The 23,515-nt window shown below is 36.6% G+C and overlaps 1 protein-coding gene across 1 annotated transcript; it reads left to right on the plus strand.

The window, feature by feature from the left end:
- Positions 1 to 1,041: 1,041 nt before the first annotated feature.
- Positions 1,042 to 23,449, plus strand: LOC149690199 (uncharacterized). The gene is made up of 28 exons (XM_089870488.1): positions 1,042 to 2,235; positions 3,656 to 3,822; positions 3,894 to 4,014; positions 4,741 to 4,846; positions 10,510 to 10,631; positions 10,899 to 11,072; positions 11,767 to 11,860; positions 11,942 to 12,031; positions 13,261 to 13,429; positions 13,499 to 13,578; positions 13,660 to 13,788; positions 14,452 to 14,572; positions 14,625 to 14,954; positions 15,720 to 15,945; positions 16,621 to 16,866; positions 18,517 to 18,689; positions 18,752 to 18,863; positions 19,142 to 19,235; positions 19,467 to 19,594; positions 20,356 to 20,529; positions 20,600 to 20,693; positions 20,853 to 20,942; positions 21,007 to 21,172; positions 21,502 to 21,581; positions 21,907 to 22,035; positions 22,613 to 22,733; positions 22,795 to 23,124; positions 23,191 to 23,449. Exons 1-28 carry the CDS (start codon positions 1,884 to 1,886, stop codon positions 23,389 to 23,391), a joined length of 4,419 nt encoding a protein of 1,472 aa, XP_089726614.1. The 5' UTR covers positions 1,042 to 1,883; the 3' UTR covers positions 23,392 to 23,449.
- The last annotated feature ends 66 nt before the right edge of the window (positions 23,450 to 23,515 follow it).

The following is a 23,515-nucleotide window of genomic DNA, read 5'->3' on the forward strand; positions in this document are numbered from 1 at the left end:
TAGTTCCACTCAAAACCGCCCAAAGAACATCCCCCTTAATTTATGTAAGACTTATCATAAAGACCTTGTATGTGTAACCCTCATTCTCTGTTCAAGCAGGGATAGATTTAGTTTTAGAAGTAGGAATGGAGAACGGTTAGTATTTACTTCAGTCCGACTCATAGCCCAGTATAGAGCCCTCCCTCCCAAAACGTAACGAAAAGTTTAAATTATCTTATTGGCTCACTTAAAGTACGTTTTGATGACGCTGTTGACAGGGACGGCGAAAAATACGTAATTCCTTTTTACCTGTGTCGCTGTGACCCGCCTCTTCTTTCATACCCCCCCTCCCGTCCCGGGGATGGAGTTCCGGGACTTAGACACGCGCCCAGATTACTCTGTTCTCCATTCCTATTTCTAAAATTAAATCTATCCCTGGTTCGAGCTTATCAAGTTCCTCAACAACATATTTTTGGGTATACGATCTTCTTACATAAACAAGCTGCTTCAAGGCCACCCAAAACTCTGTTTCTAAAAACCTACGTTACGATTATATTGTTACACGTTGATAGACAAAGTTGCATAACTGTAGATTTGAAATCACGTTTCTTCTTGCTGCTGCACTTCAAATATATTGAAAAGTGAAAACAATACATATATATCAATTAACCTTAGAACCCATATTCATTATCATGTCAGTGGATAAAAATATACACTCTGTGGTTGGCATGCGGTCGAAACAATGTTCTAAATACATACGATTATCTAAAAGAACCGCGTGGGATTTAAAGTGTTGTCAACTGTGTTGTATCGGTTATCTCATCAAAAATAGTTTTGTGTATATTCAATTCGGGATGACACTATAATCCGTGATCAAATATCTAATCTATTTGGAGTATACGGAGAATTAGTTTGCGCATTCTTTGTTCTGTTGACACTTAAGTGTAAAAACTGTTTAAGTCGAAAGTTGCTAGTTTTAAATGCAAATTTTAAAATAATCCAATTTTTACCTCTCCGAATGACGATGAAGTCACAGAGAGGTATTACACTTGACGTGTCTGTCTGTCACCGCGTTCGCAGTTAGCAAATCGGAACAAACGTGTTCGCAGAAAGCAATCTTTGGCTTCTACTCCCATCGTTAGGATTAAGAAGTACGCGGCGATAGGCTAGGGTTACATAAAACGTCTAGCAGGCCTTCCACCAAAGGTTCACGCAATTGCGGGTTTTCTTATCAGTTATTGTGAATCAATCGCCTTATATACCCTAAATTTGCGATTCAAACACTTGAATTCAAACGCCAACAAAGGCTATGTTTAAAATGATTTTAGGAATAAAGTTTCTTAAAACAATTTAACTAGAATTGAGGTAAATTAATGACGATTAAAATAATAAATATCAATTATATTTATTTATTTAATTAATTATTTAGGGAAAATATCTTAATTGCGTCTCGACTCGGAGAGGTTTATTTTGGTTTCCCTATTTGTAATAAACATTATCTGAACGCAGAGCTCTATAATTTGAACACATATACATGAACATAAATATGTATACTTATTGGATCATAAATGGTTCAAACCAATAGATGTTTTAAAACCTAAACTAGCCATTTTTCATAAATCTTGTGATTACTACTTTAAATTTAATTAAATAACTCAAACAGTTAGTGTTTAATTTATCTTCATATAGTAAAATATAATCAAGCATAGCAATGTTTGCTTATATTGCGAAATTAATTATACCACCTTTTTCTGATCAGCTCACCGCGTTTTTATCTCGATAAATAAAAATTGATTAAGTTACTATTTTAATCAAAAAGGCTAAACCTATTACAATTCACATTATCCTCTTTGGTTACTGAGGTGCAAGGGTCTTAAGGACCCTAGTTGCGAGTTACCCTTAAAATGACCCTTAAAATTAGACTACTAATTTCTTTCGTTACTTTAATTAGTTTAACTTATTCACAAGAAGTTGAAAATGTTTTACCAATTCAAATTGAAAATGTTTTACCAATTGAAGTTGAAAATGTTTTACCAACTGAAGTTTCGATGCACCATTCTCAACCAAGCGTGAATTTGGATTTCATATTAAATTATGCCCTAGGGCAGTTGTTTAAGGGGATTAATCAAATGACAGTCTTAGGATTGGCCATGCGGGGATTTAAACACGAAAATGTGTCCGCGGAATGTCAACTCGCTTTTGCTAATCTGTCAACAGCAATTGAAAATGGATCTGGAGATATGAATGCTATTAAGTGTAAGTTTTTCTAAAATATTTAATAGTTAGGTCTATTTTTAGAACACAATTAAGTGTGTAAAAAGCCTAAGTGTATTAATAAACCATAAATTTATAAGATATGTTCTATAAGTTTGACACTACCTGTAGTTCGTAATGATAGAGACTTACAGCTCGAGCTAGTTCGAGAACGACAAGCGAGAATTGACTACACTCGGTTAATTTTGCAGTTCATAGCTCTATTTAGTTTGCACTAAGCCTTTGACAGCACCTCACCAGGCGTCGCTTTACGAGAATCTATGTGACCTACGTCACTTCATGACAAGATCCAGTTTGTAACTAGTGACAAACTTATGGAACATCTTACGAACTTATGATCTACATATTGGGATTTAAAATGTCTTTACAAAATGTTCTTTGGCAATAACCCAACTATTATTGAACAGTCTTGAGAATTGTAATATTAATTAATGAACGCAATTAGAACCTATTATAATTATCACTTCGCTTTAATTTTCCACATAAGGCGTGTACTGTTTTAGCCTCGTGGAATTTAATTTTTTTTATTACAGTTTTTAATCAGCTAGTTGAATTTAGATAAAATATAAGATATATTCCAACCGACACTTTTCAAGTTGACCACCTATTTCGATTAAAAATAAGCTAATTGAATTGCAACGTCATTGTTTTCCATGAAAAAATTGCAGAAACTGACGGCCTTCATTGAGTTTAGCCCACCTTAAAAACCCATCTTCAATTTTGATGAATTTAAGTGTTAAAATAATATATTGTTAAAGATATTTATACTGATTCAACTTTAAATCACTAAAATATAAAAAACTCAAAAAAACCCAGTTTTGCTTAGTCTTTTTCGAACCCTGGCTATAGATGACTTTTATCAGAAGTGAGATGAGACTAGAAGTACTGAGCTAACCAAATTATTCACTTGGCGACAGTGAATATTCTTGATAACACACCAACGGTTGGCCCTCTGGTGGCGGTTTCAGAATTTCCCCTCCAAAACGTGAGACGCTCGCGGTGGTAGACGGCCGAACTAGATTCAAGCACCCGCGTCCGTGTTCCGCGGCTTTAGGTTGAGGGGAAGGGGGTAGGAAATGTTTCTGGAACTCGACCAATTTTTCTCTCTCTAGTGTAGGCGCGATTGAAGCGGCATAAAATCCTCAAATTTGTTCACTAGTGCCAGGATCTATTACCAATGCTAGAGCTCTTCACTTCTAGTCTCATCTCACTTCTGCTTTTATCCAAAATTTTAACCTGTTGAGGGAAACACAAATTTTTTTTCGATGTGCTGAACCACCAAGAACCCCAAGATTTATTAAAGTCAAATTTAACAAAAAAAATGTGATTTTTATTGTTTAATATTGACCTACTGACCGTCTAAAATAAGCTGAATCTCAAAGTTCTATTTTATATTTAATAGTTGTGGACGCTTCGGCCAAAATTCCTGCTGGTTTAGGCATGGGTTCTGTCTTGTTATTTGGATCTTACGACCAATGTATGGAAGCCGATTACCCTTCTGAAGATAATTCCAATTTCCATGGACAGTATTGCGGCTTTCGACTCATAACACCGCAGGGAAATTCTTTGGTAATTAAAACAAGTTAAAGGCGCGCGTTCTCAAATTCGTTGCAGCATCGATGAATACATAATTATCCTAGACCCTTGGGGACACACGACAAACCAGTAAAATTCGAGGTCTGGATTTCCGGGTTGACGCCTGCGTTCCGAATGTTTGCAGCCCTCGCGATCTAGAAACCGCTATTGACAATGGCATTAAATGTAATGGCTACTTGACCTAAAGTATTAAAGGAAAAGTTCAGGTAACATAACATTATACCTTAAAAAAAGGAACTTTTTCTAAATTTAAATGGAAAAATATTAATATATATAAATGATCTCTTATTACAAAATAATTCGCATTTGATTAGTCTTAAAAACAATCAAGGACTACAGCGCCATCCGCCATTGGTTTAGTGGTGTCTGCTAGCCAGAACCTCTTACCCCTACGGGATTGTTTGAATTCTCACTGGCTGAGAGAGGTAGGGGTAAGATGGGTTCGGGCTAGCAGACGCCACTAAACCAATGGCGGCGCAGTAGCAGGGCTGGAAATAAGAAAAATTTCTTATGACATGTGTCCAGTGATACTCCCTTTGACTGGAAAATTTATAGGACATTGTCAACTGGAGTGCGCAAAAATTGTGTCGCGTCTTCATAGACAAGCTATCAAAACGTTACTTAAAAAATTTAATGATCAACCGTCCACTGACCCCTTAGTTTTAAAAAAATTATGAGACAGTGTCCTGTGCTTATTTCCGGGCCTGCGCAGTAGTTCCCGTTTTTAAGACTGAATAAATGATAAATACTTTGTAATAAGAGATCTTTTATTTATTTTAATATTTTTCCTTCTATATTTAGAAAAAGGCCGTTCTTTTAAGGTATAATGTTATGTTATCTGAATATATTTTAAGTTAAAAATACTCTAACAATGTTTGCACTTCAATTTAGCAATCCCTGGGGTCGGTAGCATTGCGGGATCTTTCCTTAACATAAAAGCTGGTGTTTGTCAAACCAGAGACAAGGAGGCTTTTACCACGGGACAGATTACAGCTATGTGAGTAACTTTCAGACACTAAACCTTTTTATCTCTTTATTAATTTTACACGTAATTTTAATTACGGTAAAATTTAAGAAACGGCACCAAAACCCCTGTCCCTGTCCCTGTCCCTGTCCCTGTCCCTGTCCCGGACGCGTCCGCGAAACCGGTTTCGAAACGAACGCTTACGATGGGAGAGAGAGAGGGAAAACGAAAGCGTGCGGGGAGAGAGATCGCTAGCGTACGCGATGGCGATACGAAGAGAGATGGAACCCAGATCGGAGGGAAACGAAGCTCCGCTGCCTGCCTGGTATATTAGTGAGAGGGGGAAGAGGGAGAGGGGGCATCCCGCTCGGAGAGGAGAGAGAGAGGAAAGAATGGTAGTTTAAATCTCGCGGGCTTTTTTAATTTTACACGGAATTTTAATTCCGGTAAAATTTAAGAAACGGCACCAAAACCCCTGTCTCTGTCCCTTTGTGCGCGTGATACATCAGAGATTATGCTGGATGGTTAGGTTAGGTTTCGTAAAATAGAGGGGACGCTTTACGGTCATAGTGATTTCTGGTTTAGGGGATCCAGGATTTTGTTTAAATACATTATTTGATTCGTATGGTTTTTAAAAATTATACTTTAGTGGGGTGCACAATTTAGTTTCATTAATATTATTTGAAATGTGACGTTATTAGCAATTAAAGGGATACACGATTGTGTTTCAGAAATGTTTTTAGTTGTACGATTTATTGGAAATCAACTATACGGGGGGTCACGTGAGCCGTGTAAAATTACTATTAAGGCCCAGCCCTTGGGCCATCTTGTTATACACTAGCCGTTACCCGCGGCGTCGCTCGCGTGTAATAAGAACTTCCATCAATGATATAAAGAATGGGTAGATATTACTGATGACTAATATTTTTGTAGCACCCTAGGAGCGTAGGCACTCGGCACAGTCCGTCAGCCCGTCGGAATATTTTTTATTACTTTTCACGCGGACATTATTCCATAAAGAAGGGTTTTTAAGTTTTTGGCCGCCATTTAAGAAGATGTCAACAAATCGAACCCAAGAGATCATTCATCTCTAGGTTAAAGGAAACCAGTGTCCTAAATATTTATGAAATCGGTTGAAACGCTCGGACTTTATTGCATAAAGAATATTTTCTTACATTTTTGGGCGCCATTATAAAAGATGGCGAAAAATCGAACCCGAAAGACCATTCAGCCCGTCTTAAGGTTAAAGCAAACCAGTGTACTAAATGTTTGTGAAATCGGTTGAAACGCGCGGACTTTATTGCATAGAGAATATTTTCTTACATTTCTGGGCGCCATTATAAAAGATGGCGAAAAATCGAACCCGAAAGACCATTCAGCCCGTCTTAAGGTTAAAGCAAACCAGTGTACTAAATATTTGTGAAATCGGTTGAAACGCGCGTACTTAATTGCATAGAGAATATTGTTTTACATTTCTGGGCGCCATTTTTTAAGATGGTGGCGGATTGGAAAAATCTTTCTTAGTACGCGCATACTACTTATGAGTAACGTTCCTGCAAATTTTCAGCCTTCTAGGGCAAGCGGTTTGGGCTGGGCGTTGATTATCAGTCAGTCTGTCAGTCAGTCAGTCAGGACTTCGATTTACATAGATATAGATAATTGAGGCCTGAGGTGAAGTAAACTTTGGGGTGTTGATTTTCGTGTCTGAAATGAAGAGACATCAACGGTTCAGAGTGAGTCGAAAGTTAAATACACTCTTAAATAATGAGGTTAAGATTTTATAATAGAAGAAAAGATCATGGTGGCAATTAGATTAGTAGGGCTAAGCTACAGAGTTTTTATTCTCTTTATGGTGCGCATTGGCTATCCTTGCGTCTAGCTACAATTTAGCTTTGGTATTATTTAACGTTAACACTCATGTTGGCAAACTAAGAATATTGTTGAGGTGAGACGAAACGATAGTGTTTACACTGCTAACCAGTTGTGAATGTAGCTATCAGAATATAGGGTAAACAGCTGAAGCGTAGACTTCATTTCCAGTTCTTTTTGCCATTATAGTCTGTCAAACGAAAGAAGAGCCCTGAGAAATTTGTCCAAATTGGTGTCGCCACCATCGACCCCATAGTACTTTATCAACTTGTTTTGTTTTGTCAATAGTCGTCTGTAATATAGTCTGCTATAAACAGATAGGCTTAATCGCAATAGAACCAATAAATTTTGCTATATATATTTAATATGTTTATGTTTCATGAATTTTACGATCATCGAGTATTAAAGAATAAAAATCAAAATTAATGACAAGACACCAGTTTTACTTTGTTGAACTAGCATTGCAATATATTTTAATGACATAAGTTAAAGTACTTGTCCATAAGTAGTTCAGCATCAAAGCGTCTTCAGTCCACGTTTTCATCAGAGTCTTCGCTGTCTTCTTCCATATTAATTTTAAGAGGTTCAATTGTGGTTTCGATGATGGGATCCTTTTCCCAATACACATGCATTATATTCTCGACGTGCTCTATTGCCTTACGCCAATTCTCTGGTGTCACACGTTCAATGGCCCTCAATGTTGCATCTTTGACCGTCGAGAGTTTGAAACCAGAATTCTGCTTCGCAACGTCGTTCTTCACTTGTGCCCATATTAGTTCAATCGGGTTAAACTGGCAATGGTACGGTGGAATCCTCACTACCGTGTGACCTCTACTTTTAGCAACCTCGTCAATTTCGTACTTCAGGGTTCTGGACTTGTGACGCTTTATTATTTCATAAAGTTCACGTCGAGAATATAATGCTTGAGTATTGGGAAAAAGATCCCATCATCGAAACCACAATTGAACCTCTTAAAATTAATATTCAAGAAGACGTGGACTGAAGACGCTTTGATGCTGAACTACTTATGGACAAGTACTTAAACTTATGTCCTTAAAATATATTGCAAGTTCAACAAAGATAAAACTGGTGTCTTGTCGTTAATTTTGTTTTTTATTCTTTAATACTCGATGATCGTAAAAAATCATGAAACATAAACATATTAAACATATATAGCAAAATTTATTGGTTCTATTGCGATTAAGCCTATCTGTTTATAGCAGACTATATTACAGACGACTATTGACAAAACAAAACAAGTTGATAAAGTACTATGGGGTCGATGGTGGCGACACCAATTTGGACAAATTTCTCAGGGCTCTTCTTTCGTTTGACAGACTATAGGAGCGTAGGCACTCGGCACAGTCCGTCAGCCCGTCGGAATATTTTTTATTACTTTTCACGCGGACATTATTCCATAAAGAAGGGTTTTTAAGTTTTTGGCCGCCATTTAAGAAGATGTCAACAAATCGAACCCAAGAGATCATTCATCTCTAGGTTAAAGGAAACCAGTGTCCTAAATATTTATGAAATCGGTTGAAACGCTCGGACTTTATTGCATAAAGAATATTTTCTTACATTTTTGGGCGCCATTATAAAAGATGGCGAAAAATCGAACCCGAAAGACCATTCAGCCCGTCTTAAGGTTAAAGCAAACCAGTGTACTAAATATTTGTGAAATCGGTTGAAACGCGCGTACTTAATTGCATAGAGAATATTGTTTTACATTTCTGGGCGCCATTTTTTAAGATGGTGGCGGATTGGAAAAATCTTTCTTAGTACGCGCCTACTACTTATGAGTAACGTTCCTGCAAATTTTCAGCCTTCTAGGGCAAGCGGTTTGGGCTGGGCGTTGATTATCAGTCAGTCTGTCAGTCAGTCAGTCAGGACTTTGATTTATATAGATATAGATGATTGTTTATCAAAAGTTCATGGACTTAAACAAAAAGTGTACTTCGTTGAAGTTCGCTTGCGCCGTGTACTATGAGATACCCCCTTTACCTCTCAGAATAGTGTCAACCCCTGCTACGTATGATTAACTTCATGACTGTAGCACAAGGAACATGCGTGAATAGGCTCATATAGTAGAAGATGCTAGCTCTAGTAGCGTTTGGATAGCTACCATAGAGTACTCTTTGCTAAAAACCTTTGTTCCCAGAAAAGCTGTTCTCTGATTGGTTGGTGATTGTGTAGAGGTTGAGAGGAGGGTCGTTTGTTTCACATTTTACATGGTTTCTACAGCAAAAGACTGGGAACTGTGAACGAAGTATACTTTTCGCTTTTCTTAAGAACTTTTGGTATAATTTTTGTGAATGCGGTTTTGAGATTCAAATCAATTAACGATATCGTTTTGAGATACCATTGATTATTTCCCATTCCAAAAATAATTATTTTTAGACATAATTTTCCATACAGCTTTATAAGGAATTTTTTAAATGAGATTCCAATGATCATTTTCCTTAGCGAAGTTCTATTTTTAATCTAAAATGATAATTTCCTTCAAATAACTATTTCATTAGAGCATTTTAGGGTTCAATGAAAGTTTACGTGTTTTCTGCTTATGTCAGAGACTCAGAGTATGACCCCTGAATTTCATATTGCTCTGTATCAATGAAGTTATGAGGAAATTGTTAAGTAGAGGTCGGGAATGCTTCAAAAAAAGAGAACGTCTTCAAATGTATAAAAATAAATTTCTCTAATGCAGGATAGAGTAATTTTATTTTTACTATTACTGACATAACAAAAGTGCACGGATATAAATTTACAATCTATAACAAACGTCTTTAGTGTGAAATGAATCTAATTAACGTTGTACAGCACCTATTTTGAAGATGACAATGGAATGTAGCAAAGAAGCACCGCATCTTTTTAAAAATCATAATTTCACCCCGACAAAGAAAAAAGTGGAAAAGCAAATGATATTTATCATTTTTTTCTTATTTAGTGTAACGTGCGAAAAAATAGTAGTTAATTCTAGATTTTTTAAAGTGGCTGTAACGGAGTTTAAAAAAAACAATAGTTTCGAAAGTTTCGAAAGACTTTTTCCCAGCGAAATGTAGTTAGTTTTGCCTATTTATGAGCTGAAGCTCACTGGCCAATTAAAACCGCTTAATCAAGAACCCATATAAATCCCGCAAAATACCCATTATATGTCTAAGAAAGCTAGCACAAATTGCCCGCTACCATATGGGCACCGCCGACCCGAGATGTTTTTACACTCAACTTCTCTCGTTTGATCTTCCTTGATTTTACCAGAAGTGTATAATACTTCTTTGCGAGAGAAGGGTACCACAAAGCTAGGTAATTGAAAAATGATTCTTCCCATGCATCATTGTACATTTGGAGCAAGGTTACTAAACCTAATTACATACCCGATAAATAGTTCCTTCATCATTACTCTATTATCACTTAAGTATTTACCAAGGCGCGCTTGCCCATTTTTGTCCGCGTCAAGACGAGGTTTACGGGTTGATTACTGGGCATTTAGTACCAAACAGTTATAGAATTCACCCTAGCACGATGCGATGCCTTTCTGATGTTTGATGATCACACAACTCAAGTATTAAGAGTATACAAAGGGTCTTCGTTCTGATTTTACTTAGTTTCTTGTGAAAATATCTGTCACAGCCACTTTAAGTAATTTTTATATTGTAAAGAATTTGGCCGAATCATTAGTTAACAAAAGAATAATCTCCATCTTTCCATCTAAATTTTATCTTTTCTCGCAACTATTAAAGTATTTTAACGATTAATCCATAAACAATTGGACAAAGTAATTTTTGATGTTACATAAATCGTTAAACATTTTTTGGGTGATATGTACATAGGGTTATTTTCGCCATCTTGGGAGCCATTTTGGTCGTTGGCACACTTTGGGATATTCTTCTGCGATTGGCTAATTCCTTTGGAGATGATGCTGAACAAGCGGAGGACCACCATTTCAAAGAAGGTACAAAACTTAATTTTAACAGAGGTTTTTTAAATCGATGTTATCATACATTAAAGGGAGGGTGAAGTAAAAAGTGATTATTTATCGATTCTTCTACTAATTATGTTTCTCTCTACATCTTCTTTCTGTAAGAGTAATGATAACTTTGCGTTAATTCACTTCACGTTTTCTTTTTATGCTGAGATTAATAATACATTTTTTTTCGCTTTTTTTCAATTAAAATGGAGTTTGAAATAATAATAATAATTTTGAGGGGTCATTTTGTAGGGTCAACGATGCGTAAAATTTTCTTATCCTTTTCCATTTACACTAATGGTATGAAACTATTGAACACGGAGCAGAGTAAAGATAGTTTAACAGCCGTGAATGGTGTGAGATTTTTGAGCATGTCTTGGGTTATATTGGGACACGCTTACTACTTTATAAATCATGCCGTAGTAGGTACGAGTATTTACATTTTTATATTTAAGAATGTCCGAAGGAAGGGTTAGTTTCACGTAATTTATGATTTATTTCGTAATCAGTTCATATGAAAGCTAGGATTTAAAGTGTCTTTTCGGGCTTCACTAAATAGTTTAAATCTTAAACATTTTTTAGTAATTGACCTATTTCAAATCTTGGGAAAATAGCCAATAGCTAACGTTACAGAAGGACTGTGCAGATATTTTATTTGGCATACAGTGTCTGAGAACAGTGACCGATTTTGAGTGGAAAATGTTAGATGACATTTTTGCTGTTCGGGCCAAGTTATAGTTTAAAAGTTATGACTAGTGTCCTTTACGGATGGCCCCTTAATTAAATTAGCAAATTCTTTCAGTTTCTTACTTAAGCTTAAGGGATCATCTCTAAAATACTCGGATCATTACTTATGAACTTTGACCCTTCATGCAAATTGCCATAAAAATTTTTCTACTCAAAATCGCTCGTGGAATCCACTGTACTTCTGTCCTACAACACCTTCTGAAACACCCTCAATATTTAAGATAAAACAGTTTCGACTGATTTTATCGTGTTAGGTTTTAGGTGCTGCATGCTACCCCTTTGAAGAAATTACGTGTAACTATCCCTTCAAATATGAATGAATGAAACATTCTGTGTTAAAATAACGAAATATCGGAACTGTAAAACATTGTAGGAAATCTTAGTGTAACGTCGGCTTTTGGTGGCAATTTTGCTTTTCAAGCCATTCTTAACGGAACTGTTTCCGTAGATTCCTTCTTTTTTCTGAGGTATTTTTAAAATTATTTTTTACTTTGTATGGAAAGATTAATAATTACGGATTTTATTGTGAACTCCTTGTGTAATTACAGTGGTTTATTGGTGTCGTACGTAACCATAGGAAGAATGCGAAAATCTGGCAAAATGAATTGGGGACTTTACTATTTTCATCGTGTTTGGCGGTATGATACAATTTTTTTCAATAGAGAAATATTCTTTTTATTGGATTGACCTGGAGGGCGTCATTATGTATTTCATTAAACTATTTCAGTCCATAATTTTGAGTGTTCGAAAAAAAAACCAAGCCTATTGGGTTTTTCTGGGTTTTATTGGTTTTTAGGGTTTTTTTTTATTTTTCCTGTTTATGTTGGGATTTTCAGGGTTTATGTTGGGATTTTCAGGGTTTATGTTGGGTTTTTCATGGTGGTTTATGTTGGGTTTTTATGGTGGTTTATGTTGGGTTTTTCATGGTGGTTTATGTTGGGTTTTTCATGGTGGTTTATGTTGGGTTTTTCATGGTGGTTTATGTTGGGTTTTTCATGGTGGTTTATGTTGGGTTTTTCATGGTGGTTTATGTTGGGTTTTTCATGGTGGTTTATGTTGGGTTTTTCATGGTGGTTTATGTTGGGTTTTTCATGGTGGTTTATGTTGGGTTTTTCATGGTGGTTTATGTTGGGATTTTCTGGGTTTATGTTGGGTTTTTCATGGTGGTTTATGTTGGGTTTTTCATGGTGGTTTATGTTGGGTTTTTCAGGGTGGTTTATGTTGGGTTTTTTCAGGGTTTTTTGTTGGAATTTTCTGGGTTTTTTGTTGGAATTTTCTGGGTTTTATGTTGGGATTTTCTGGGTTTTTTGTTGGGATTTTTGTTGGGTTTTTTGTTGGGATTTTTGTTGGGTTTTTTGTTGGGATTTTTGTTGGGTTTTTTGTTGGGTTTTTCTGGGATTTTCTGGGTTTTTTGTTGGGATTTTTGTTGGGTTTTTCTGGGATTTTCTGGGTTTTTTGTTGGGATTTTTGTTGGGTTTTTTGTTGGGTTTTTCAGACTTTTTGTTGGGTATTTTTGGGTGTTTTATAATCAGCAGTTGGCTGAATTGTGGTCAACGTTAATCAAAAGCCACCGCTTTTGAAGTTCATACAATAAATATCATAAATTATCTTTGAAAAGAAATTATTTTAGTATTGAAATTCATTAAAATTGAAGATTTTAGTGATGGGTTTTATTTAGTGGGATTTTTATGTTGGGTAAAACTCAATAAAACCCGTGGCTTCCCGTGAATCCAAAAACTACTCTAGACTCCAATATTAGCCTTAAAAAAGGTTAAACTTCGAATTTTCTTTCAAAAGTCACTCAATCCAATAATGGTAAATTTTCGTCTACTATAAAATATTCATACCATAATGTTTGTCTATTAAGATTAACGCCGGCGTACGCCGCTGTCATTATGTTCACGCTACTTTTCCCACTTTTGGGTTCCGGTCCCACTTGGAAAGATCCGAACATGATGGGTATCATTACAAACTGCCAAAAATCGTGGTGGAGTTCCTTGCTGTACATAAACAATCTCTATGAACCATCATTAATGGTAAAAGATCCCAGCCTTCTTAACAGTTTATATTTAATGATCAAATTTCTTGACATTATCATCTATCAGTGTTTAGGTCACGGTTGGTACTTGTCTAACGATATGCAGTTCTACGTTGTATCACCTATAATTCTCTACGCTTTTTACAAGTACGTTAAATTAGAGTTCAATACTTAGATATTTACATAAATCAGCATTCTATGAATTTCTAAATTGGAATTTATTTGCAGGAAACCGATTGTTGGCTTCATTATCAACTTTGCCTTCATGATTGCTTCAATAATAACGCCAGCTTTGTTGTGCATGAAATATGATTTTCCACCTACAAGTTTATTTTTCGATCAGATTACAACTCCAGAGTAATTAATGCTTTGCAACTGACAAATCAGAGAGCACGTATAAGAAGGGGGGAAGATAACTACAACATGACAGCCCGATATCTCTCTCACGCGCACCTACCTCGGCGCACAGCCGAGGAGCCAGACGTCACGTGACCCGTTAAGAATACTGGCCGAATACAAACCTCTCTTATTTTTTCCTCTTTCTGTTGCACCTTGAAGGAAAAACCTCCATACCTATAAAGTTGCCTATGTGCCTACACCTTCGGCACCGAGTCCTCCCAGCATGCATCCTCAGCGTTTAGGTAGGGTCTTACAGTATGGAATCGTAAAGGACGCCCCCTATGTCTTAAAAATAGAAGCTAGTTCTCATACAAATACAATGGCGCTACACAGCAGCACTTAACAATCGCCTGCCAAAGGGTATGAGCGTGCGCGAGGTACAGTGGAGAGTTTCGGTGCCGCAGGTTGCCCATCATCATTTTCAAACCATCTTACCTTATTTATCCTCTGGTTGCGCCGATTGCGCTTGTGCGGAACTCTGACACCGAGTCACAGCTCGGTACTGGTTTTGAAAGGGGAGGGGGACTGTCAGAGAATATGGTCTCTCCGAGCTTCCTTCTCATATGTGCTCACTGGACAAATATAGAAGTTCTGTCTACAATTTTTAAAAACTATCTTTAGAAATCAAGTTTTGTTCTTTCAACGAATTTATATCACACCTTACGCTCGCATGGGTCCTTACTGTATTGGTCTTTACGCCGGATATTTTCTAGCTGGGAACCGAAAACTAAACCTGAGTAGAGTAAGTCGGTTCGGAATTGACCTGGTGCGTGTTTAACCTCGTTCTCCACTAGATAACCAAGGCTCTTTTATGGTGTTTGGCAATCGCATGCAATATGTCGGTTTTATACGGTGTTCTCGAATGGAATAAAGGCAATCGAAACAGTACCGCGATTCACGCGTTCTATCTGTCCACGCACAGGACTGCTTGGGCTATAGGACTGTCGTGGGTAACCATAGCTTGCGCTACAGGGAACGGGGGTGTGGTTAATTCCATATTATCCTGGAAGTTATTTGTGCCATTGGGTAGAACAACGTATTTGGCCTATCTGATACATCCGATGGTGCAATTGGCGTACAGTGGCTTGGTTCGAGATAGAATTATGTACACTGACTACACTCATGTAAGTAAAATTGAGGCCAAGTATGTCCAAAGATATGTTTTTGATGCTCTTCGTAGTGCCACTTTGAAAGTCACGTGATTTAAACCATTTAGTTTTTTTTTAATATTTCAATTGATCCCATCAGTTTTATAGGCCTAAATAGACGTTGATTCCAATAGAAAGTATTAGCATAAGTTCATAAGATGTGTTTTTCACTGGTTACTGAAGGCTTGTCATGAAGTGACGTAGGTGAAACGTCATAGATTTTCGCCTGGTGAGGCGATGTCAAAAGCTTAGTACAGACTAAATAGGAGGATAGACTGCAAAAACCGAGTGCAGTCAATTCTCGCGTCGTTCTCAAACTAACCTTCACGTGGGAAAGCAAGACCTATATGCCACGTGCAACTACTACCACTTTATCCAATCATAGCGCAAGTGATTCTAGGACCAATGCACTCTAAAACTTAGAGAAAATAAGAACCCATGTACGACTTGAGAACGTTCAACATAGAATATGGTTTAACTGCTATGATCTCATTACCTTATTGATGCGTGTGTAACAACCCAGTCCAGAAAGAATTAGTTCACGAAATATCTTAAGGAAACTATTCATATACGTTCTCAGTTTTTACATGGGTTCTTACCAAAACTCACAATCGAACACTAAACGTGGCAACATTCATTTTGACGTTCTTGGTCTCAACACTTGTCTTAATTAAAAGATTACATGAATTTCAAATGTAAAGCGACTCAAACCTAATATTATTCAATTTAAACAACATTTAGATTACAATGTATCTTGGATTTTTAATGATATCGTACGGGTTGGCTTTTGGCGCTTCATTAGCTGTAGAGGCGCCATTCCTTGGACTTGAAAAAATACTGTTCCCTAACGTAAAGAAAGAAACGCCGAAGGACGAAAATGTTGATGGTAAAATCAATCAAGGCTTTGAAGTTAACTCAACTGAGCTTTCTAAGGCAAAAAATGGTTTACGCAATGTTGACTCTAAATTTTAAATATTTATGTAAATTTTATGTTATCCAAAAGCAAAATGGTCATACTATAATATAATTAAAGCCATTATTTTTAAGATATATAATATCTCTTTTTCGACAATAAAGGCAGGGCGTTACGCGATTGGACAGAGGTGCAATATTTAAAATGTTCATGATAAATCACACTAATTTTAATTTTGAAATCATTCGGAGGTATCTGGATGTTTCACTACGCAGATATATCTTACAATTAGTAGAAGAATCGATAAATAATCACTTGATTTTTCTTTTCATCCTACTTTTAAATGCTAGGTTACTGTTGCCTAGGAACATAGCTTATTGAGTAATAATAATAGAGAGTTTAAGCATCCCCTAAACGCGTACGTGTAGCTACCTTCCACAGTGCATTAGACCAATGCATTGTCAAAGGTGGCTACACGTACGCGTATAGGGGATGCTTAAACTCTCTAATAACTAATAAAAACATATACCTAAATTGTTTAAGAGTTTCAATAAGCATCGTTGTACTTTGATACCACTTCCAATGTTCAACTGTGACTGATTTTAAACTTGAAACGAATGTAACGTTAATATAATTTTTGGGTCTTAGGTTCTCTTCAGTATCTGTCGACTACTTTAGAAGTTTAATTTTGAAAAATGAGATTTAAATTTTTATTAGCTATTTCATTAGTTAACCTATTGAACTTTATATCATGTCTGGATGACGTTGAATATTTGAATGACATCATCACAAACCCAGCTATTAATAAAATGACCAATATGATCTTACCTACAATTGTAAAGAAAATTAATTCTGGTAATATACTGGGTTTCGTACTGGATGGTTACGAACACGAGAATGTAACTTGGGAGTGTCAAGTAGCTCTTGGAAACTTGACTCAAGGTTTATATCGTGGCCGTTTAAGCGCGGCTAAATGTAAGTTGAAAATTTACTCGTTCATTGGTATTATAATAAGTATAATGTTTCTTTCACTTGTTAAAATGTTAAATTCTGCTGCAAACCTATTTTCATCATGGACTGATAAGTCTGCCAAAAATTGAAGGGTGTGTTCTTTGGGTGAGACTGAGCGAAAAGTTTCAAAGAACGTGGGGTCTAAAACATTTAGTTTCGTAGGTAAGGGCCCCCAAACATTGGTCTCTAAAACAAGGAAATTGGCATGCATGGGGAGAAAGACATATCAGACTGCTCATCTTGTTTAGACAATTTCAATAGCCGCCGATCTAAGAATGTTGATGAGCCTTTTTTTAGATAAATTGTACGTTTGAAGGTAGAAGTGTGATTAAGTTGGTGTTGTAAACTAGTTCAAAGTGCAATAGCACAAGAGTTTACAGTTAATCTTAGTTTTATTCGGATCAAGTTAACATCTTTTTTAAAGGCTCACTAATTGGAGGCTATTGAAATTGTCTGAACAAGATGGGCAGGCTGCTAGTCTTACTCCACATGTGTTACAATTTCCTTGCTTTAGTGGCCAATGTTTGGGGGCCCGTACCTCCGAAACTAAATGTTTAAGACCCCATGTGCTTTGACACTTTTCACTCGGTCAGAGCCAAAGAACACTCCCTTTAATTTAAGGCAGACTTATCAGAAATAGCCTGTATATGACTTTTAAACTTATGAGTAGACACCAAATGAATCGGTATATAACCATTGAACAGAATTCCATTGGAACGAAATTCCATTGGACCGAAATAAAAAATAAGTTGTTCTAATTGACCGAAGCTAGCCGGCTGTTCCCAACGGACCTAATTCCCATTGAGCAGACTTTCCATTCCTGTTGGACAGAAGTCTCGTTGGAGCGAATTTCCCATTGGCGCGATTTCGCATTTTATCGTATTCCCATTGAGCAGACTTCCCATTCCTGTTCGTTGGAGCGAATTTCCCATTGGTGCGATTTCGCATTTTATAATGCCATATTTATTAAGGTCCTTGAAAAATAAACATGGGCCTTTTCCAAAATATTCTTATTTTCTAGGTTGGCCTAGGTTAGGTTAGGCTAGGTTAGGTTAGGTTAGGTTAGGTTAGGTTAGGTTCGGTGTGTGGAATCGGATAAAGACGAATTTATTTATTCCATAAATAAGCCGGAATTCTCGTTAAATAAATACATTGGCATATACCTTAATTACTCTTTTTTCCCATATAAAGTAACTTAATTTTTAACTGTTCGTGCAAACGGAGTTCTTCCTATTGGGATACTTTGCCGATCAGTCATCGGTCGAATGGGATGCGTTCACATGACCAATCTGTCGAATGGGATTTCCGACCGAATGGGATTTCTGTCGAATGGGATTTCTGTCGAATGAGATTTCTGTCGACTGGGATTTCTGTCGAATGGGATTTCTGTCGAATGGGATTTTCTGTCGAATGGGATTTCTGTCGAATGGGATTTTCGGCCGAATGGGATTTCTGTCGAATGAAATTCTGCCCAACGGATTCTGTCCAATGGGAATCTCTTAAGAAAAGATATTAATTTTTAACTTTGCACCAAATATGAAAGACCTAAATTTCAGGAACTTAAAGTCTTATGAAAGCAATATTTATTGTAACCAGAATAATATTTTTACATAGTTGTTGACGCCACCGCAAAGATACAGTCCGGTGTGTCAAAAGGTAGTATCGAAATGTTTGGTTCTTTTGATCAGTGTATGGACGCTGACTTCCCAACAAAGCGTAATTCTATGTTTCACGGGAAATATTGTAGCGTCTTGTTGGTTCCCGAAAGGGATGTTATGAAGAAGATGGTAACTATATATTTAAAATTATATTCATAAAACATTGAATTAATTTTAATTTCACTATCAAGATGAACAGTGATTTCCCTAAACGGTACGAGGTTAAAATTCGATGGGACATATGCCTCCCGAATTCTTGTACGGAAGAAGACATATTAACGTCAATTGAAAATAGTTTTCGAAGTTGGTTTTACTTAGTAAATACATGGTTTATGAAATTGACCGAAAACGTGTTCGAAAATTAGACGTAATGTATTTCCAGTTTAGCTGCAGTCTCGAGAAGAGTGATAATCATTTTCAAATCAGTTAGGCTTAACACATTCAAGTTTTTGCGAAATTTGAACCTAACGGATTTGAAGGTCAGATTACGTTATTGGACAATGTCAGAACCTATATAAATACTCTGTTGAGACTTAAAACATAATTACACTCATTAAATATTAATAATTGCTTTTTTCTAGAAAAATCTATTCCATCAGGTTTTATAAATTTAAGAATTGGAAGTTGTCAAACGAGAGACCTTAAAGAGTTTAGTCAGGCGCAAATTGTGGCTCTGTAAGTGTTGAACTACCCTTGGCAATATTTTTTAGTCCCTCAACATCCTGACGTGCTCATAGCATACGGTATCATAACGTAACTTCTAAGTTTCCAGGAGATTTCAATATCCCCCCATACTACGTCAGTTTCGTCACTATGACGTCACATTAAAATCTTCTTTACCTTTCATAATTTGCAAATTTTTAGTTAGGCCTAATGAAATAAGAAAGTTTGTTATTTCTTTTTTAGAGTAATGTTTGGGATTTTGGGTTCAGTTTTGGTCATTGGTACGTTATTGGATGTCGTACCCAGACTCAAGGCAACATTTAAAAAACCACCTACTGAAGTTCCTGTGTTTGTATTTGAAAAAGAACAAGGTATTATAATCATGTTGAACTGTTGAATTTCTTTCTTGAAAGTAGACTGAACAGAGGCAGAGCTAAATTTACAGTTACCAGCCATGTTTTTTGTAAAAGTTAAATTAAAAACGAGTTCAATCTTCTATGTAGATGAAGCCAGAGTTAGCGGTGGAAGAGACCAAGGGTGACCCAGACTTTTGTATTATAGGGTTATGGTTTTTTACACGGGCGATTTCTGATAACTCTGGCATAAATTAAGGGGATGTTCTTTGGGTGATTTTGGGTCGAAAATGTAGACCTATATAGATGGAGCCAGAGTTAGCGGTGGAATGTACCAAGGATGACCCAGACTTATGCATTATAGGGTTATAGATTTTTTTATGGGGAATTTCTGATACGTCTGGCATAAATTAAGGGGGATGTTGTTTGGGTTATTTTGCGTCGGAAATGTTCTATGAGGACATTTTGCCGTCCGGATCACTTTTGTCGAGTTTTGTTTGGAGTATTAAATTAATTAAAAAATGGAAAGACAAGAAGGGGTCATCCCTAAAACACTCAAATCATAACCGGAAAACAGTGGCCCGGGCGGCAAAATGTCATAATTGTACATTTTCGACACAAAATCGCTCAAAGAACATCCCCCTTAATTTATAGCAGACTTATCAGGAACACCCTGTGACTTTTCACTCAACAGTATGGCTTGTCACTACGTTATTTCTCGCTGCCATCAACTTATGACTCTATCTCTTGAGTATTACAATTTCATTATTTCAAAATAGATTCTAAATTACGCCGAATGCTGTTGTCTTTTTCATTATACACTAACATAAGCGTACTGATGAGCACTGAAGTTGGAGAGGGAACCATACGGTCTCTAAATGGCATACGATTTTTAACAATAGCTTGGATAATATTATCCCATTCGTACTATTATTTAAATCTGGACACTCTGAGTAAAGATTAATTCTAATAGAAATATGAAGGAATATTCGAAATAACATATAATTTTTCCCATATACGCAGCCAATCTTTCAAGAGTGTCAAAGTTTCCAGATGATGCCGCTTTCGAAATTATAATAAACGGAACCGTTGCCGTTGATGCCTTCTTTCTACTGAGGTAATTTTTTAAATTGAAAATAGCAAAGTTCTATCAAATCTTGTAAACATTGGCGGACTTGAAGCACCCAGTGAAACCACTGTACTTCGCTTCTACCACCGTTTTTGGAACCACTGTAGATGATAGAATAATTAACTTGTATCATAATTTATATAACAGTGGTCTTTTAGTGACTTATACCATCGTTGGAGAGCTACGAAAACATGGTGGAATTAACTGGGGCAAATTTTACTTTCATCGCTTTTGGAGGTAAGAATAAAAATTCGACGACATTTCAAAATGAGATGGATTTATTCTTTCTCTGTATAATAAGATTGACACCAGCGTACGCGGCCGTGATTTTATTTGCCATTTTACTATCGCAAATGGGTTCTGGTCCAACCTGGAAAGAATTTCGAGCGTTTTCCGCGTACAACTGCGAAACTCGATGGTGGACATCTCTTCTTTACATAACTAATTTCTTCAAACCCGAAGATAGCGTAAGTTAAAGTTTGAAGCAATTAAGTCGTACCAAACCTAACTACTTCGCAGAGTGACTTTTAATGTAGTTCGTAAGCTTCGGGGTAATACAGGGTCCGATTAGTTTTATTGACGTCGGTATTGCCCAAGCTGAGCATAAGTGAATCCACGTAACATGCTCTGATTTTGGGGCCAATTGATAGAATTATTGGTGTACTTTACTGTTATGGGTAGTGTATGAAGTTCAAAAGTCAGTAAGATAGAAATAAAGAGAAATTAAGACTTGAAAAGTGTATTCAAATGGCGTGTTTTGCAGACTGAACTAAATCGAAGTTTTATTTTGTTATAGTGTTTGCATCACACGTGGTATCTAGCGATCGACATGCAGTTCTTCGTCTTTTCTCCCATTATTTTGTTCGCTCTTTACAAGTAAGCTGCCTTATTTTATATTTCGCAACAAAACTAGGCAAAACACCAGGTCAAAAATGAATCAACCATACAAAAAAGCATAGTAGGAACGCTGGAAATTCTTGTGGTACGCATCTCCTTGTATCTCGACGTCAGCATAACCCGAAAAACGTGAAATTATCTGATTACCGCACTTGAGGAATTTTCATGGAGAGAGTGAATCCCATTGTAGCTTCTATTGTTTCCTTACTGTGTCATTTACATGATGTTACATGATTCTATTAGCGAAAAAGTTCGTTGTTTGACTAATATGAAATGATGTCACGTTTCTTATCTTTTCTTACAGGAAACCGGTATTGGGATTGTTCATCAATTTTTCCGTCATGTTATCATCTATCTGTTATACAGCATACTTGGGATACGTTAACGATTACCCTCCTACCATGCTATTCCGAGATCTTGATACAAGCATAGAGTAAGTTTTACATTAGCTCACAACAATTATATTTGCCTGATGTCACTTGTTGATAACTGATACTGTTAAGCCATTCCACATACAAGGTGAAACTTTTATCACACTTCTGTCCTCAGTGCAATATTTTTAAATTAATGGCACTACACCAAATACACTTCTTCATGAAAATTTAATTTCTAACAGTGCATTCTGAACGTGCTATCCATTTCGAAAATTACATACAGAGAAACCAACATTCATGGTGTCACCGCCATTGGGGTATTCTGCATCTCGCCAAGAAACACCACCAGACGCAGTGGCAAGTTGGCTCGTTATTTGAACTCGGGTTCCATCTGGCGTTGCTTCTTGGCGCAAAGGAGAATACCCCAATGGTGTTCTCGCCCCTGTGTATTGGTTTCTCTATATGTAATCTTCGAAATAGTGTATTTAGGCCTACTTCTCAAGATAAGGTTTGCCCAGTGCAAAGCCATCTTGCCTAAAAAAATCAGTAATTGCAAAGCGTCTGTAGGTTCTTATCAGTATCATACTAGGTACAATAAATGTTTTTTTTAATTCTGAAATATTTTTCTCTTTGAAGGAAATACACTGAATTCTTCCAAAACCTTTACCTAGCTCCTTATTGTCGTGTGGGTCCTTATTGCGTAGGCATTTTTGTAGGGTACTTCCTATTATCAAATAAGAAATTGTCTCTTAATCCTGTAAGTAAAATTTATCTACTTGTGATTATTCGTTAGTACAATCAATAATTGATTTTTGTAGGTTCTCGAAACGATATTTTGGTGTCTTTCCGCTGCTTGTAATTTGTCGGTGCTTTTCGGTGCTTACGAATGGAACCAGGGCCATCCGAGCAGCACATTCGTCCACACTTTGTATTTGTCAACGCATAGAACGGCATGGGCTATCGGTCTTGCCTGGGTTATTATCGCTTGTTGTACAGGTAATGGAGGCCCTGTGAATTCAATATTATCCTGGAGACTCTTCGTACCCTTGGCAAGGTTGACTTACACAGCCTACTTGGTTCATCCTGTGCTTATTATTGCGCAAAGCGGTATGACTAGAGGTGGTGAACAATATGTAGAGTACAATCACGTGAGTATAAACGATTTCAAGTCGAATTATAGGCTGATGTTGGACTAAAGTTAATTTTTAATTTAGGTTCTTAAATATCTTGGGTTTCTGTCATTATCTTTCATCTTCGCCATATTAACATCGCTAGCTGCTGAAACTCCATTTCTTCGCGTTGAAAACGTAATCTTTCCTAAAAAAGAAAAACCCAAAGATTTTATAAACGAAAAGGACACAAATAGTCAAGTGCATCAAGGAGTTGTCAACGAATCATTTAATATTAGACTTTGAATAGTGCAAACTCGATTTATCAGTCAATAAAAATAAATTTCTTAATAATGTTTCAAAACCAATTTTCTTAATTGATTGGTACAAAGATTAATCACACACGTATACATGTACCATTCTTGAAATC

This window comes from Phalangium opilio, unplaced genomic scaffold, assembly GCF_054372755.1.
Source record: "Phalangium opilio isolate 3A_F unplaced genomic scaffold, DU_Popi_V2 ptg000031l_1, whole genome shotgun sequence".
In the NCBI taxonomy this organism is placed as follows: Eukaryota; Metazoa; Arthropoda; class Arachnida; order Opiliones; family Phalangiidae; genus Phalangium; species Phalangium opilio.